Here is a 16536-nt window from a genome sequence, read left to right on the forward strand (position 1 = left end):
GTGAACATGATATTTTCATCATCAATGAATCTACCTACATATTTTTTTATTTATTTATTTGATGAATTGATTAATCGTTCCTCTACAAAAGGATGTTCGACATTTTGACTCCATTATCAAAATATTTACTGGTTAATCATTTTATTGTTTCTCATTGTTTTCCCAGAGCTTTCAACCACATTTTTATAGTATTTACTAGCAGATGAAAGCTTCAGTACTTCCAAAGCGAGTAAGTGGACTTTGAGTTAGATTATTTTGTAAACTACCATTTCCAACCCTTCATGCACATGATTATTTTATTCTGTCTGTGACCAACTTTGAACTTTGAAGGGTATGAACTTCACTTGTCACTTTACTTTCATGACTGAGGATGAAAAGTCTCACCTGTCTCATGTAATAGTCGATTTTTGGAGAAGAACGGGTGTTTATGTTTCAACTGTCACAGTGAGCCAGGTGCAAACCTCAAAGGAGCAGAATTATATCCATGATGGATAACATTAAGAGTCAGCTTTGCTCTTTCAAAGTGTTGGCTCACACGATCGGAGTTTCACACGCAGTAGTCACAGGAAAGGCAAGATGAGTGTTGGGTTTTAATGAGGTGCCATATTCCTGTTTTGGAGTGTGACTCCAAGGAACAGAGCAACACCGAGTGTAGGTCCTCTGCAAGGACACTAGGAGCAGTGATTTATAATTTACACAGTGACCAGATCTCTGGAGACGTAGAGATTTATTGTTAAGAGTCTGTTTCCATAGGATAAAGTTAAAAAAGACTAAATTAGAGCGAGGAGAGAAAACACACTGTCTGTAGCGCTCTACATAATTCTAGGTTTACACATATTAAGCTTGAAGGGTTATCTGGGAGAAGAGAAGCACACCTCTCAGTAATGTGAGGGACATTATAACAGTATATTCATAAAAGACAGAGGCAATGATAAATAATCAGACATTCAATCAGAGGTTATTGCAAACTGTTTGGGATCTCAAGGACTTATCTGGCTCTTCTCCTTCTCTGTGACAGTTGGTTGAAGTTGGAGACCCTGCTGAAGTGTGTTGCTTTTGCAGGCTTGGTGCAGATTTGATGCTCCGCCAATGAACAGTGTGTGTCCCACGTGAGAGCAGACATCAGTGTTTTCCTGTACCAGCTTCCTCATTTGCTGCTGTGCTCCTGAGCGTCTCAGGTTCACACTGTGTCACACACTGTCAGCGCATGTTCACTAAAGCAGCACCAACAACACACGTGATGTGCTCTGACTATCTACAGCAGCTCTGTGTGCTCAGACTGAAAACTTCATTTTACTGTATGAGGTGGCAGCACAGTATTTTTTGATGTTATGAGTTTGGTATATTCATGATGAAATAAAACAGTTCATGATATCCTTCATAATTTCCTGTGGATACCCCATGAGCTGTGTCCTTAACAAAGACAGATAACATAGATCTCCATATAAACCACGTGGCCTCTTCAGGAGGCAAATCTTACTCATACTGATGCTGTGTTCATGACATATTGGAGTTATCATAATTGTAATTTTTTTTCTATTTGTTTAATCATTAATAAAAACTAATAATTTAATAACTGCCTCACATCAGGTGTTATATTGTGAATGCGTAGTATTTTTTAACACATGTGGCATCATATCCAGTGATGAGGACCATAGAGACATGAATGTATATGTTTAGATGTAACCATATGAAGATTTCATACATTGTGTATATCAATATGTTATTGTATGTTTCTGTGTAGGACATGTACTGGCTGTGAAAACAAGTCTCTACTGAGACAATAAAGATTGTTCATCTTTACAGCATGCTACTGACAATAAGCCATTAATGTGCCATTTACATTCCACATAACAGCCTCTGCTGACTTATGTTCCAGCTTCACAGACAGTTATTTACTTACTTACTTTCTCACAATCAGATATTGTCAGATGGCAACAGGGAAACATAAACAGTGTGTTCTGGTATTTGGTTTACAAATATGCAAATACTTTATTGTCTGTTTACATGACTGAAAGATGCCAGAATACAAAACCTACATACATTATGACTAATATTTTTAATTTACTGTTAAAAAAAAAAAAATTAGTAACCTTCCTAAAACTCTTTTAATAAAAGTCCTTATTTTATATTTTGGTCATAAAACATCTCCATGAGGGCTTTTGTTTGCAGCAACAGAAACGAGAGTAAATGTTTTTTGCTACATCTAGTGGTACAACATGTTAATATACAACTGATGCAACACAATGAGTTATCTTTTAATGAAAACACAGGCAGTGTGTGTGTGTATATATATATATATACACTGTGCAATGCACTGTGAACATATGAATATAATTTTGTTGTGATGACTCTGTTACGTTGCAGAGTGACAAACCTTTAGAAATGTTCATCTAAAAAAGCCAGTGTTTGTTGCTCCCTCTAGTGGTGTCCTGATGCTGCTTCTCTCTCTCTCTCTCTCTCTCTCTCTCTCTCTCTCTCTAACACACACACACACACACACACACACACACACCTTTTTATACAGTAAAAAGAGTTCTGTCTTTAAAGTGCACTGACCAAGCAGCAGTGTCACTGTGTCACATCTTCTTCGGATCAGAAAGACTCAAACAACTTCATTCTTTCTTGGACAGAAAGGCCTTCTTTCAAACTCTGCAAGCAAAACACATTTAAAAAAAAAAGATGGGAGATAAAGGTAGGAGTGGTTAGTATGGCTGAAACACTTAACTGTGTGGTAAGGGTTTAAAAAGGCTTAACATGGTTTATATAAGGGAAACATTCTGCATTGATCAATAGACAGCAGCAACTTTTTACCTTTGATCTCACGCCTCTGATCTGACGCGTGAGGGAGGATTTCTCTGTTTTCTTCAGAAAAGCAGCACTACTCGTGTTTGTCATGGAGTCGCCTGAGAAAACAAAGCGTGTAGTAAAAACAGAGCGGGAGGGAATTAAAGGTGTAGTGCGACATTCTGGGAAAGATCCAGTTTTTATGCTAACCTATCCTTATCGGCTGCTGGCTGTGGCTTCTTGTTAACTGTACAGACAAGAAAGTGGTATCAATCCTTTCATCTAACTCTCAGTAAGAGAGCAAATTAGCTTATTTCCCAAAATATCAAATTATTCCCTGAAGGTGGATCTAAACATTCGTTTCATCATCACTCATGTGCTGAGAAAAGACGTCAGACAATAGGCAGCATTATTCCCCAAACAACTGAGAAAATTGTTGATTAAATATGTGTGTGAGTAGAAATCTCAGCTAGTTATTACTTCATCTTATAATGTTCACAAAGTAAAAAGTGTCTCACTGAGGTTCTGTCCTGAAGCATCTCTGCCTGGAGACCAAGTGGCGGACTTGAAACCTTCACTGATTTTGTTGACATCATGATGGGATTCATCGTGGCTGTTCTTATAGAGGGTCTTCAGCTTGTTCTGGGCATATATTTTGTCCTGTTACACACATAGAAATAACATATTTGGATTTATAAGTTTACAATGGCATCCATTACATACAGTAAATTATATGATCATTTGTATAATTTTATGCCGCTGCCTTAGTCAAGTTAATTTCATCACATGGTTTTATGCTTTATTGCTTGTTCATATGCTTCAGTCTTCAGGTAAATATTAAATCAAAGGAGATGTTTGTTGATGATGACACATTTTTTCCTGTTTTGTTGTTGTTTTATTGATAATTGTCCACTTGTTTCTATAAAAGTGGATCATAATGCAGAAGATTTTCTACAATCAAACATCTGATTCATAATCCAGCAAGATCCCCAGAGGTTCAAAGAGATTTCTGTACCATTCGAGCAATCTTCAACTCCTCCCTGAGGGAACGAGCCTCCTGTCTGAGAAACTGCATTTCTGCCTCCCTCGCCCTCAGAATCACCTGCAGCAGGTACATCAATACAGTGTGAACACCACTTATCACTACTTTCTTATCAGAAATGTTTAGCAGAGAGACTTTAATGAGATGTGGGACAGAGACGAGAGTGTAACTCTCTGTTTTCCAGATACTTACTTCCATCTCATAGAAGTCATTTGTTTGTGCAGCCACATGTGACTGGTTCCCGTTTAGCGAGAAGTGTAGCTGAGACATTTCATCTGTCTCTCTCTTAAAGGATAACAGGAGATACATTTTACAAATGACTTTAGAAATAACACACGCACAGTGTTTATACTATCTAACTGTTAAGTCAGTCCAAATAAGGAATATTCAGCTACACTGTCTGAGAAACCTTTGTGAGAGGGAAAATGTTTAAACCTGCGTCTTTTTCAGCTCCTGGTTTTCTTTTTGGTACTGCATCAAAGATGTCCTTTCATCCTGCAGCTCCTGGCTCAGATGAGAGTTTTCCAGGCATTTCTGAGTGTGCTGAACCGACAGCACCTCCAGCTCCTTGTGCAATAACTGGATCTCCTTCCTGCAGTGGCAAAGCAGAAGCACAGGGGATATTGTACAGCGAGGTGAGCAACATTTTGTAAGAAACTGTACTAGGAAGAAGTGGTAAATATTTGGTTAAAATAGCAAGTAAAAAAACTTGGTTGCAATGCATGATGGAAATACTGTGAGTGTACACACACAACATCTACACTGAGTTACCAGTTTGTTATATAAAGTACATACACACAATCTAAAGAAATCAAAAACAACAGCCCGACAATAACTGCTGCAGTGATTCAGACATACGTAGCTCTTAAGCGTAAGGACAAAAGAAACAATAGTAAAGGATTAGTAGTTACTCACTCATACTCCATGTGCAGTTGTGTGATGTCAGCACCCTCCCTGATGTGCTGAGACTGTCTGCTTTTCTCCAGCTCCTGTCTGTGGGTTCTCCTCATTGCTACAATTGCTGTAAAAAAAAAAATGAAACTCATTCAGAACTATAACCCATTGTTTGTCAATCAATTTAAAACAGTAGAAGCTTGTAGAAATGAAATGTCCCCATCACAGAAATAAAGATAATGAAATGTAGTTATTAATTGACTTAATGGCTCTACAGTGCAATTATTTTTGCAAAGTTTCTCGCTGAACAACTTTTACCTGCTACTGTGGCGGCCGTCTCTTTCTGCAGCAGCTGGTCTTTCTCCTTCAGAAGTGCGGCCACCTCCGTCTGATGCTGCTGCTGTAGATCTCCTATCAGCTTCCTGTGCATGTCCTCCATAGCACTGAAACCATGATCCTGTTTTGAAATTTAGAAAATGGTTCTTCATTAATGTATATCAAGTCAAATTTAATTTTATTTATATAGTCCAACCGGTACAGTATACAACAACCTCTGTCCTTAGAACCTCAAACTGGATAAGGACCCCCCAACCCCACCCCCCATGCCCAAAAAAAAAATTAATTAAATAAAATTTATTATACCTTTTGTATATCTTTATACACACACAAAAAATATGTTTATTAGTCAGTATTTTAATCAAAATACTATATTGAATAAATACACATGAATAAACTTAAATAGTTTTACAAATGTGCACCAACAAAGAAGAGCAAACTATACAATCACACTACTTAAAGCATCTGAAAAAAGAAATTGGAAATAGGAAAAAGGTCTTTGATACCTCGAATTTTTCACGATCGTTGTGGTAAGCCTCCCTCACTGCCGCTTCATCACCACTTCTCTCCACCACAGCCTGGTCTCGTGCGGTGGAGGACGTACTGTCAGTGGAAGCAGGTGCCTCTGTGCAGGTTTTGGTCTGTTTCTCTTTGGTGTAGTAACCATGCAAGTGTTTCATCTCCCCTTCATGGATCTGCTGTAGTTCTCTTATCTTCTCTTGAAACTTTGTCTCTAGTTTTTGCCTCCGTTCCTCATGATAATCCTCAATTTTCTGTATGTCTTCCAGGAGCCTCTGGTTCTCAGCGTCTGCAGATATTATCTTTTGCTCAGCACGCTCTAGTTCTTGTCTTAACACGCTGTTGTCCTCCTGAAGCTGACATAAGGTGTGATTAAAGACCTCCTGCTCATCCATTAAATTGATTTCTTGTTCTTTGCACAAAGCCTGTAGTTTGTTCTGTAACATCTCGCTTTGCTGCAACTCCTGCTCTAAATCCAAGTGCAACCTGTTTGACAAATAAATCAACTTTGCCTGCTCCTGCATCCACTTCATGTCTACTGCTGAATTATTTTCCCTGCTACAGTCCACACTGCACTCACTGACTGGTCCATCAGAGATCTCCTGGCAGAGCTGGTTTAAGAACTTGACCCTTCTTTGCAGCCGAGATATAAGTCTTTCTAACCATTCCGGTTCTTTCTCGGCCTCCATCTTGTTGTCATCAGTCTCGTCTTCTTCAACGGGTTTTGTGGCTTCATCTACACCTCTGCCCTCTGCCTTCACTTGCTCCTCATAAGGAGCCAACTCTGGGGGATTGATATCTGCCAGACCCTTCTTTTTCTGCTCCTCTTCATATTGCTGCTGAAATTTTAAGGCAGCGTAAATGAGCTCAGCTTCAGCGCAGACTCTACCGATGGCGCCTTCCAAAGGTGCATCACTGTCACATTCTGCTTTCCCACACAGAGTCCTTCTCTCTGTTTTTAAGGCTATTCTTTGGGAGATTATGCTTTTGTACCTGTGTGCAACATCCCCTTCATCTTCTCTTGGTACTAGGGAGAGTTGGCCAATGCCGCGTTGACTCTGAAGGACGGAGAGCATTTTTTCTACTACAAAAAGTTCCCTCATTAAACACATCCTTACACTTGCCATGTCATCCTCTGAGGGTAACGTATTAGTGAGTTTACTTTTAGCACAAACGCTGCTATCAGCTCCAGCTAATGGCTCGTCATTGAGGATTTTGTCCTCTCCTTTGCTGGCATTATGTGCTTCATGCTGTTGCTTCTCTGCACCTCTCTGTCCTTGCTGAAGACAGGCGGCAACGCTGGCAAGTTGCTTCTCAAAGTGTGCGATATTAACGGGAGTGGCTTGAAGCCTCTCCCTGCAGGCTTGTATGATGTTCAGAGCAACCTGGAACCTGCCAGCCAACATCCTGCAGCGGCTCTCTGTCTCCTGGGCGAAGCGCTGGCTCTGCTTGGCCTGACTGTGAAGCAGCAGACTGAGGTGCTGGGTGGTGGCTCGGCTCTGAGTCAGCTGGGAGCAAAGGTGGGGGTCCTGGCAGCTAATGTGGCTCTCGTGTTCCTCCAGTCTTTGCGTGATGTCTCTTAGCTTCTCCTCTGTCACGTAAAGCTTAGTCTCAAGTAACTGGATCACAGACATAAACCTTTCTGGATCGTCTCCCGCAGTGACAATGTACTGGTACGACAGGTCAATCGAGCGAGACCTGTTCCTTGCATGTTCATGAGGGTGGTTGCCATTTACCTCGACAGCATCTATGGTATTTGGGCTGTTGGACAACTGGCCACTGTCTCTTGCCTTTGAACTGCTGTCGTTTACGGTGAAAGGCTCAGTTGTCTGCTGTTGTCTGTCATTATGCTGAGCGGGCTCTGATGACTCAACCCTCAGCTGAGAAGAGGCACAGTTGCAAACTTTCAGCATTTCATTCAGCTTCACTTCCGTCTCCTCCAAGCTATTACCCAAGACCTCCATCTTCAACAAAACTTCACTCAGCTCTTGCTCCTTCCTGTCGAGGAGTCTCTCGTAGCCTTCTCGTATCTCCTGTGTTTCAGTCTCCTTTTGCTGCACCTTCCCCAAAGCCATCTGCAGTTCCTCACAAACGCTCTCGTATGAGTGCTCAAGATTGTAGTAGTGTGTCTCTTCTGTTTTCAAGCGGCTCTGCAGCCTGCTCACCTCGCCGTCCGCCTCCGATAACTGGTTCTGCAGCTCTTGACAGCGGCGGTCCAGCTGCTCTCTTTCTTCTTGAAGTTTCTCTACAGCAGATATTGTTCGTGCTAGCTCCTCTTGAAGCTGCTGTTGAGCCTCTTCAATTTCCCTGGACCAGGTCTGAGTCTTATTCAGGCTCTCTACCTGCTGCTCAGCCCTGTCCAGTCTCTCCTGAAGGTCTTGTGAGCGTTGCTCAGCCTGGGCCAGACTGGCAGCCAAGCTCCTCCGTTCTCTGTCCTGACTTGCTTGAAGGAGCAGGAGGTGTTTCTGCAGGCGAGCCTCTTTTTGGGCCTGTGCGTCCTCGTTTGCACAAAGTTGAGTTTTCACCTCGTGGAGATGTTTCTGCAAGCGATCGGCCTCCTGCTGGATACTGTGATAACTCTGCAACTCCTGCTGCAGCTGCGTCAAGCGGGACTCAGCCTCCTTCCTCTGCTCCTCACTGGTGCTGAGCTGAGACTTCAGGGAGGACACACAATGCTCCAACTCCATCTGCTGCTCATGAAACCGCCGTCGGTCTTGCTCCAGATGAGCTTGTGCGAGCGCTGTGGCATCGCCTGTGACCAGTAACTGAGCTTGCTGTGCTAAGAGATCTACTCTTCGTCGTAGTTCAGCTTCTCTGGCCTCCTCCTGACTCCTCCTCTGTGCCTCCAGCTCAATGCGGAGGTCATGGTTTATCTTCTGCAGTCGCTGTAAAGCCAAAGCTTGATCCGAAGAGTTTGAAAGACGATCCTTCTACAGGACAACAGTGAGCTTTAATTTAAATCTTTTAATTAGGACAAACTGGGAAATCATACTTTCATCACTACTAAAAATATTGAATATCCATATTTTAGAGCATCTTCTACCTGTGGACGAACCCTTTCTCCTGAATGACTCTCTCTCTCATGTTGTAGTTCATCCTGCAGATTCCTGTTTAGCTGCTGGAGTCGAGACAGTTCCTTCTGTGTTTGTTCCAGCTGTGGATAATTGGTAACAAACTGTCACTCCAAACATGCATTCACCTTTAATTTATTAAACCCCCAAATACATTTTTGGACTTCGGATTCTTACAGTTCTCTTGAGTTTCTTGTTATTTCCTGATTGTGACACACACACACACACACACACACACACACACACACACAAAGTCTTACCTCTTTGACAAGTTGTCCAGTTTGCTGCTCACACAACGGTGTTTCCTTGTCTTTCGTGCACTCACGGGTGTTTATTGATACTTGCTGCTCCTCACTCTGGGGTGTGGTTTTAAGTTCCTGACAATTCTGCTCGATTTCACTCCCCATGTTTGAATGTTCCTCACTTGACGGCACCGCTGTGGAGGTAGAGCTGTGACTTCCAGCTCCTTCAGCACACGATGATGCATTCATCACACCTGAGGCACAGAAGGCCATACGTAATGATAAATTTAGCGCAATTAAAACATGTATTGAAACAACATGTTGTTATGTATTTCTCCCCCTATGTCAAGAACCATTCAAAACAGTATTTTACATTCACAAATACATTGTGAATTGATAACTCACTTACATCCAGAACTCACTGACTGAATGTAATGCAATGTATAATAATAGTAATTTCAAAGTGAAATCATATTTCTGAATAATATATCAAAATATAGCTGGCGGCCCTAAACAGTAGGAATCTATATAAATTTTCCATTTGCACCTTTAAGAAAAAAATACTATTTCTTATTTCTTTCAATTCTCAATTCTGTTCAATAACTCACCAGTTTGTGTGGTTGCAACAAGAAGCGGACGCTGATGACAGGAAGCACTGTCGCCTTCCTCCACCTGGTGCAGAGGACTGATGGGAGACAGAGCAGAGTTTCCATCAGCAGATCTCTGCTCTTTTTCCATCTGCGGTCTCGACTCATGTTCTCTCTGCTGTTGATGTGAGTCCTCTGCCCTGTCACCGACCTCAGCCGACTCTGAATCTGCTGATTCCTTCTGCTGTGAAAGGGAGCTGTGTGGAATACAGAAGAGGGATAATTTGTAAAATACTTATTTACACTTCTAAGGAGTTTCGGTACATCATGATGTAAAAGCTCAACAAAATCAAGTCCTAAAGGCAGATCCCATCTACAAGTCTGATACCGATCATGGAGCACCTTTAGAAATAAAACTCTATCTACCTTCCGACATCAGGTGTAAGACTGGGTCTCACATTCTTCAACACTGCTTGGACCCAGTTGCGTTTCATCCCAGAGGTCATCGCACACAGTGTGTGCACACCATCTCTGGTCTGTGGAGAAGAAATATTGTTCAGTATTACACCTTACAATGAAAGATCTGTTGGCTTTGGTTATTGTAAGGGGGAATCAGATCAAATTTTGTGTCAAGAATTCCTTCAACTTTTTTCCCATCAAACACTGAGCAGGCAAAAGAAGACAATAACTGCCATGTGGAGATTTATGGATCATCATGTAATGTAACAGCAGTGAAGAACATGACATGAGCCATGATTGAGGATTTCAGCAAGTAAGAATCTTTGCCTTGAGATCAAATGAAATTCAGATAATTCAGATAACTAATTAACTAAACAAAGAAGCGTATGTATAGGGGTTTTTGCAAAGAACATTTAAGCTACCATTATAAATGAACTGTTACTACATGGAAGAGGACATTACTCCTTCAACATGGACAAGCCCATGAAGCAACAACATGCTTCCAGCAAAGCTACAGCAGGTCATGAAACACAGAGACTATATTTAAGACTCTACTACATTAAAGACCAAAGTAACACACACCAAAATCAACCTTGTCCATTTTGTTACAGCCTCAATGCAAAAAATAAAACCAGACCACAATTTATTTGCTACCACAAAGTTAATCCAGGTCCACAGTAGCCTCAAATGAAATGTCTCACCAAACAGTCCATGCAGACTGCAGACATCCATGGTAGAAAACTTACACTGTGAGGATGCAGACGAACTCTCGCACCAACCAGCAGCTTCAACCAAAAGGGATGCTTGACTCTAATTGGTTAGACACTGCCACACACTATTTGGCCTACCTGCCTGTGTAGCAGCTAAATAACTTTATGTTATTGCTCTAAACATTTAATGAGCCATTAATATGTGGGTACATCGAATTTATGACTGCCTCTATCACGCGTAATTAAAAATCAGGGCAATTTCCTGTATGTTTTTGTGATTAATCATGCCTTGTCACACCTGCCACATATTAGAGACCGCAGCACCTGTGATGACATATAGCTATGTTGTCAGATTCATTAAACTGCTTTGTATGAGGCTCTTGTTTATTAGACTGTAAATTGCAGTAACTATTGAACTCACATGAATTTGAAAACCACAGTTCTTCTGAGCTGGGTACTCTGTGATGTCAAAACATGTGGACAAGTTTATCTCACCGTCCACATCAGCTGCCTGAAATCAGGGAACAAGACAGCTTAGGGCAAATGTCTGCATCATGAACCTGCATTCAGACATTCACTCGCAGTTAATGTTGAGCAGAGTGTCATATGTCTGTGGTGTCTGATGTCATGTTTGAAGTGCTCGTGATTTGTTGTTTAATCCTATTCAAGTTTGCGAGGATCAATTGCCACACTGACAGACATATGAGCTTCTTCACCAACTGTAAAGTATGTTTTTCTTTTTCTTTTGTTTTTCTTTTCACAAAACAAAACGCCAGCGCACCTCCTCAGCAACTGAATCTTTGTAGAACCTCAGGATTTGGTCGGTTAGGACAAACCAGTGTTTCTGCCACTATAGGAGACACATTCACAGTCAGAATAAAATAGGACAATGCACAGGATCATCTTGTGCATCCTGAAATCATTGCCACATCATTGCCTCCAAAAGTGACAGTGAAATGACCAGTTCACCTGCCCAGGTGCATCCTGCTGCATCAGCCATCCTTTGTTAAAGTTGGGTAGGTCAGGCTGAAGAAGAAGTAAAGCATCTTATTTGCCGAGAAATACTGTTTCTCATAATCTTGGTCAGTATTGAGCATAAAAAAGGCATGATCCACAAATTATATCAATTTCTATTTCTTATTAATGAACATCACCATTTTTTATTTTAATGTTTCAGAAATAAAACTAGTCAACATGGAGACATTTACTAAAACAGCAAATCTCCTTAAATGCAATAGAAATGAAAGAAATCACAAAGTGAGTATGAAAATATTTCACAATAAGACTCACATTGGCAGAGGCCTCAAAACCTTTGCATTCAAAGGATTTAAGCCCCTGGTACCGAGGGATAGACGAGCGAAAGGCATCAGGAACAGACCGTTTTAATTCCTAGCACAGAAAAGAGGGTAAAGCTGCAGCCGAGGTTTTTTTCTACTTGCACTTCATTAACCGTTTTTGATTATGTCTTTAGTCAAATATGCAAATTTCCAAGGTATGAAAAGGATGAAAAACATTAGAAACACAAAAACCATCCAACCCTGATCTCCAAGCACACTGACACAATGCATGCAGAAACAAAAGCACCACCGCCTCCACCTTCCTAATTTGAATGACAGCATTGTTGTTATTATTATTATTATTATCATTATTAATATTATTATTATTATTATTAATAATAATAATTTTTTAAACTTGTTTCTACAGATATGATAATATCGTTATCATGAATTCTTTTGGCCATGATAATCGTGTATTAAAATCTGATATTGTGACAGCCCTAGCTCTTCTCAATGACAGCATCAGCAGTGAAGGGTCAGAAACAGTTATATAAACTAAAACTAAAAGTACCTGTTCCTTTACTTTGTTGCCGTGATGAAGACATGCACTGGTGGAAACTAAAGAGGAGGAAGACTCCGGTGGCTCAGAGGAGCTGCTTGTTTTCATTTTGTCCACATCACCACCATGACACTGGTCTTTGTTATCCCTTAATGACAAAACAAATGTTTACTGACTGAACATTACTACCATCTATCATTCAGTATTTTCACCCAACAGCAATAAAATGAAAAGAAAAAAAGAACAAACCTGATTTGTTCCTCAGAGGACGACAGACATCTAGAATCCAGGACTTTCTTCTCTGAGGTTTGTCCTTTCTTAACTTGTGAGCTCGGAGCTGCCTGATCTGAATCTGTTTCAGAGACAGCAGCAAAGAAACAGCTGTATATGAAACAATTTGAGAAGCTTCTTTGGGGATCTTTATAACAATTTACTTACAATAATCTTTAGCATTATTTTTATTAACCAGCTTCTTTGTTGTGGTGAAAATTAAGAAAAAAGTCATCAAGTCATCTATATCATCATCTCATGATATAGATGAGCCACTATATTTAGATTTTTAGAAATATAGCTTATTGGATTCTTGACTGACATATAATTTAATTTGTACCAAAGAAATACAAAGAAATAATCATGAATGAAACATGAATAAATTTACCTTGTCCAACAGATCTTTGGTCAAGTCTGCTGAGAGAACGGCTGCTCCTGATGAACGGAGCAGCAGTGAAAGAGGAGGTGTTGAGGGACGAGAAACTCCGACTGCTGCAGAGGCGGAAAGCTGGTCTCCCTGGGTGAGATGTTTGTCTGGTACCCTGGTGGCCAAGGCTGCCTCGGTGGCTGAGGCTGCCTGTTTTCAAACTGCCACCAACTTTACTGCCACTAGCAGTCGAGTCACTTCCTCTGCTACTGAGGCTGTTGCTCCTACCACTGGGCTTAGGCACACTGCTGCCCGCCTGTTTACCACCAGTACATACAGGCACTGTGAGTGCTGCCAGGTCCTTTGGGGGAGAGAGAAAGAGAGCCACAGTAGAGGCTTAACACTGATCGTCTAGGGAAATAAATCACAAAAAGACAGTAGAAAGCTCTGTCTGTTTTTCAGTTATGGGGATGACAATATTTAGATGTCATACATCGCACCTCTTGCTCACCCCCATCCCTGCTCAGACTCTTTGACACATACAATCCAATCACCACTGGAGAGGACCTTTTAATCCTCACAAGAGCTCTTAATTTGCTTAAGTACCATCTGACCAACACCGTGGTCATGGACACACACACACACACACACACACACACACACACACACACACACACACACACACACACGCACGCACACACACACACACGCACACGCACACATTAAACTTAATCACACTTGAGCATTGGAGAGCAATCAGACATAGGAAGTCTATTCCAGTCTGCAACCTCACCAACTGCAGAGGTAATCAATCTGCGGCCGGACCACACGACAGAGAAATCAATTAGAAGAGGCTCAAAGAGTCCTGACTTAGCGACTTGTGCAGGTTTTTAAGTGCACTAATTTGATCTTCAGCCATTAATGGCTACATAAATCAAACCAAATGCAAGCAAAAATATGCACCAACTCTGAGGAACTTGTGTCCACGTTAAGGGGATGTTGTAGGATACTATCCTTCAAACCTTTAAACGCATCAGCAAAGATATTTACCAGACAGCTTCAAAACTAATCAAAAAAGGAGCAAATTGATTATTTTTCTGTTATTACAAAACCAGCAAAACATACAACGAGGTGACGTGTAAAATTCAGAACATTTGCTTTTTTCCACAAAATTAAACAACAACCTTCAAACTGCAAAATTACTCTATATCTGAGTTTATTTGTTATGGTATATGTGGATCCAGTGACTGATGAGCAGTCTGGATTTTAATTATTCTGGCATGGTGCGGCATTTTCACACATACCAACAACAGCAACACGTTTTACAATTTTGTTCAAATCTTCCAACACAGCTGAGCAACAGCAACGATCCTGGTTTACTTGGAAAAATGAATTTTTCTAAAAAATAAGTAGTAGCCATGTGTTGCCTCACTACCTTGACCTTTATCCATGTGAAATTAATGAATGAATTGAGATCAAATAATATACTTCACCACATGAATATAAATGTCTCATTTCAAGAACATTTTCAAGTCAATGCAATAAATCAGTCAGCTGTGTCTCTCTGAGAAGATTCATTTCCAGACTAAAAGTCATGAACATTACTAAATTACCTGAACACCATTTCTGAATGTCCAGATGAGTTTGGTACTTACCTTCCCCCCTTTCTTCTGTGCAGGTATGTTGGTCTTTGTGTTTACCAGGGTCTCATTCTGCCTGCTATTGATAAGATTAAAGCAGTTCTGCATAAATCATCCTGGCAGGCTTCACTTTCACTAAATTCAACAATATTATTATTATTATTTCCTTGTAAGGCAGCTTGTGAGCAGCTTGTGGATGTTAATGCAACTTAATGAGGTTAACGGAAATAGTATATAGTGAACAAACATGCGTGTCAATGATGAGTGTTGGTAATTTTTCTCATGAACACATTGTACTCTGCTGTATTCTTCCTTCTGTAATAGGCATTTACAGTTATTTAAGTGCACTACAACAGCATGCTTACTGTTTGATGCTGGGTGTTACAGAGAACAAGAGATTCACCCCAAGTGCTAGATTCAAGTTACTGATCATTTCTGTGCTCCTTATGCACATCTGAAAATATAACAAGTCCTCTCCCAAATTAGCCTACTGCACTGTTTTATAAAAAACAAAAAACAATGCAAAAGCATTACTGGTGGTCAAATAACTGCTGTGACAAACTGTCTTCTTCTCTCATTTAGCTGGTTACGACTCTGGGAAAGGTCTGATTAATTCATTTTACACATAGTGAATTGGCACACAGAGTTAGCAGGATGGTGCCAGGAAATGCAAAATAATTTGGCATTATTATGAGAGTAATGAGAGTATAATAATAATATATATAATAATTCAAGTTTAATAATTCTTCCCTCTCTTTAACATCAAGAGTAAATAAGCAATCATCAAATTAGTTTTTGTCAATAAAGAAATTACTTTCTTTAATAAACCCAAGACATGTTATTCATCTACACAATTTATCAGCTGCCATCTGAGGATACTTTTTATAAAAAATCAAAAATCAAAAATCAAATTATAAGATCAGTAGCCACAGCAATGCATTTATCTCCTTGAGTTTTCTTTCTTTCTTAACTGGTCAACATCAGCAAACTGGCCTAGCAACACAAGTGGTGTCCAAAGAACTGTACTTTATTATGTCCTTTTCATTTACATCCATCTGTACATCAGCTAAAATGAATTAATTTTCTGGGACTTACCTTTGCTTCTTGGACATCATTCTCAGCAGCACAATGAGAATACACTGAATTAGAAGTGTGAATGTATGGCTGATATTATTATTGATCCGTCTGCAAGTGCACTCCCTCTTAGTCTCGCAAAAACCAGAGAGAACAAATCACAAACAGGTCTATACAACAGTGTCCCAAAGAAACACACACACACACACACACACACACACACACACACACACACACACACACACACACACACACACACGTAATCCCATACAGAGTTGACAAACTCCATTAGAGTTTTGTGGGATTAGGCCAACTGCTTAACAGGATTACTACACAGTAATTTTAGTGAACTTGATGTACCTGCCTTTAATGTCAAGGAACGCTCCAAATGACTATGAAGTTAATATCAAGACACAGTATGTATTTTACATAAGCAGAATCCAAGGTAGTAGCAGTAAACACATGAACTCACTCAAGTGTGGCCGAGAGGGATTGGACTGCTGACTGTGCATTTGCTCTGCGGAGGACACACAGCGACACAGCTGTCACCGTGGATCTGTGAGCTGTGACCTGATCTGACCCATCAGAATCTAATTCTTACATTCATCACCTGTCTGAAGAAGGGCACATTTTATAACCCAAGAACTACTCTACTATAATGTCTCTAACACCACATCATGCAATGAAAGCTAAAGTGCTTAA

General features: G+C 40.5%; 1 protein-coding gene across 2 annotated transcripts; it reads right to left on the reverse strand.

The window, feature by feature from the left end:
* Window positions 1-1973: 1973 nt before the first annotated feature.
* LOC130185161 (trichohyalin-like) lies at window positions 1974-16209 on the reverse strand. 2 transcript variants are annotated; one of them, XR_008830108.1, is made up of 19 exons: window positions 15856-16209; window positions 14776-14839; window positions 13142-13481; window positions 12733-12835; window positions 12496-12631; window positions 9905-10014; window positions 9500-9735; window positions 8910-9145; window positions 8622-8732; window positions 5566-8508; window positions 5042-5180; window positions 4745-4850; window positions 4265-4421; window positions 4022-4114; window positions 3803-3889; window positions 3306-3447; window positions 2998-3034; window positions 2815-2906; window positions 1974-2652 (listed from the first exon to the last, which is right to left on the reverse strand). XR_008830108.1 is itself a non-coding variant. In XM_056401479.1 (18 exons), the coding sequence occupies exons 1-18, from the start codon at window positions 15873-15875 to the stop codon at window positions 2596-2598; spliced, it is 5172 nt and encodes a 1723-aa protein (XP_056257454.1). In that variant the 5' UTR covers window positions 15876-16209; the 3' UTR covers window positions 1974-2595. The 2 variants fall into 2 exon arrangements, 1 of the variants encoding a protein (XP_056257454.1); XM_056401479.1 differs by lacking the exon at window positions 2998-3034.
* Between the last annotated feature and the right edge of the window lie 327 nt (window positions 16210-16536).

This window comes from Seriola aureovittata, chromosome 17 (assembly GCF_021018895.1).
Source record: "Seriola aureovittata isolate HTS-2021-v1 ecotype China chromosome 17, ASM2101889v1, whole genome shotgun sequence".
NCBI classification, from domain to species: domain Eukaryota; kingdom Metazoa; phylum Chordata; class Actinopteri; order Carangiformes; family Carangidae; genus Seriola; species Seriola aureovittata.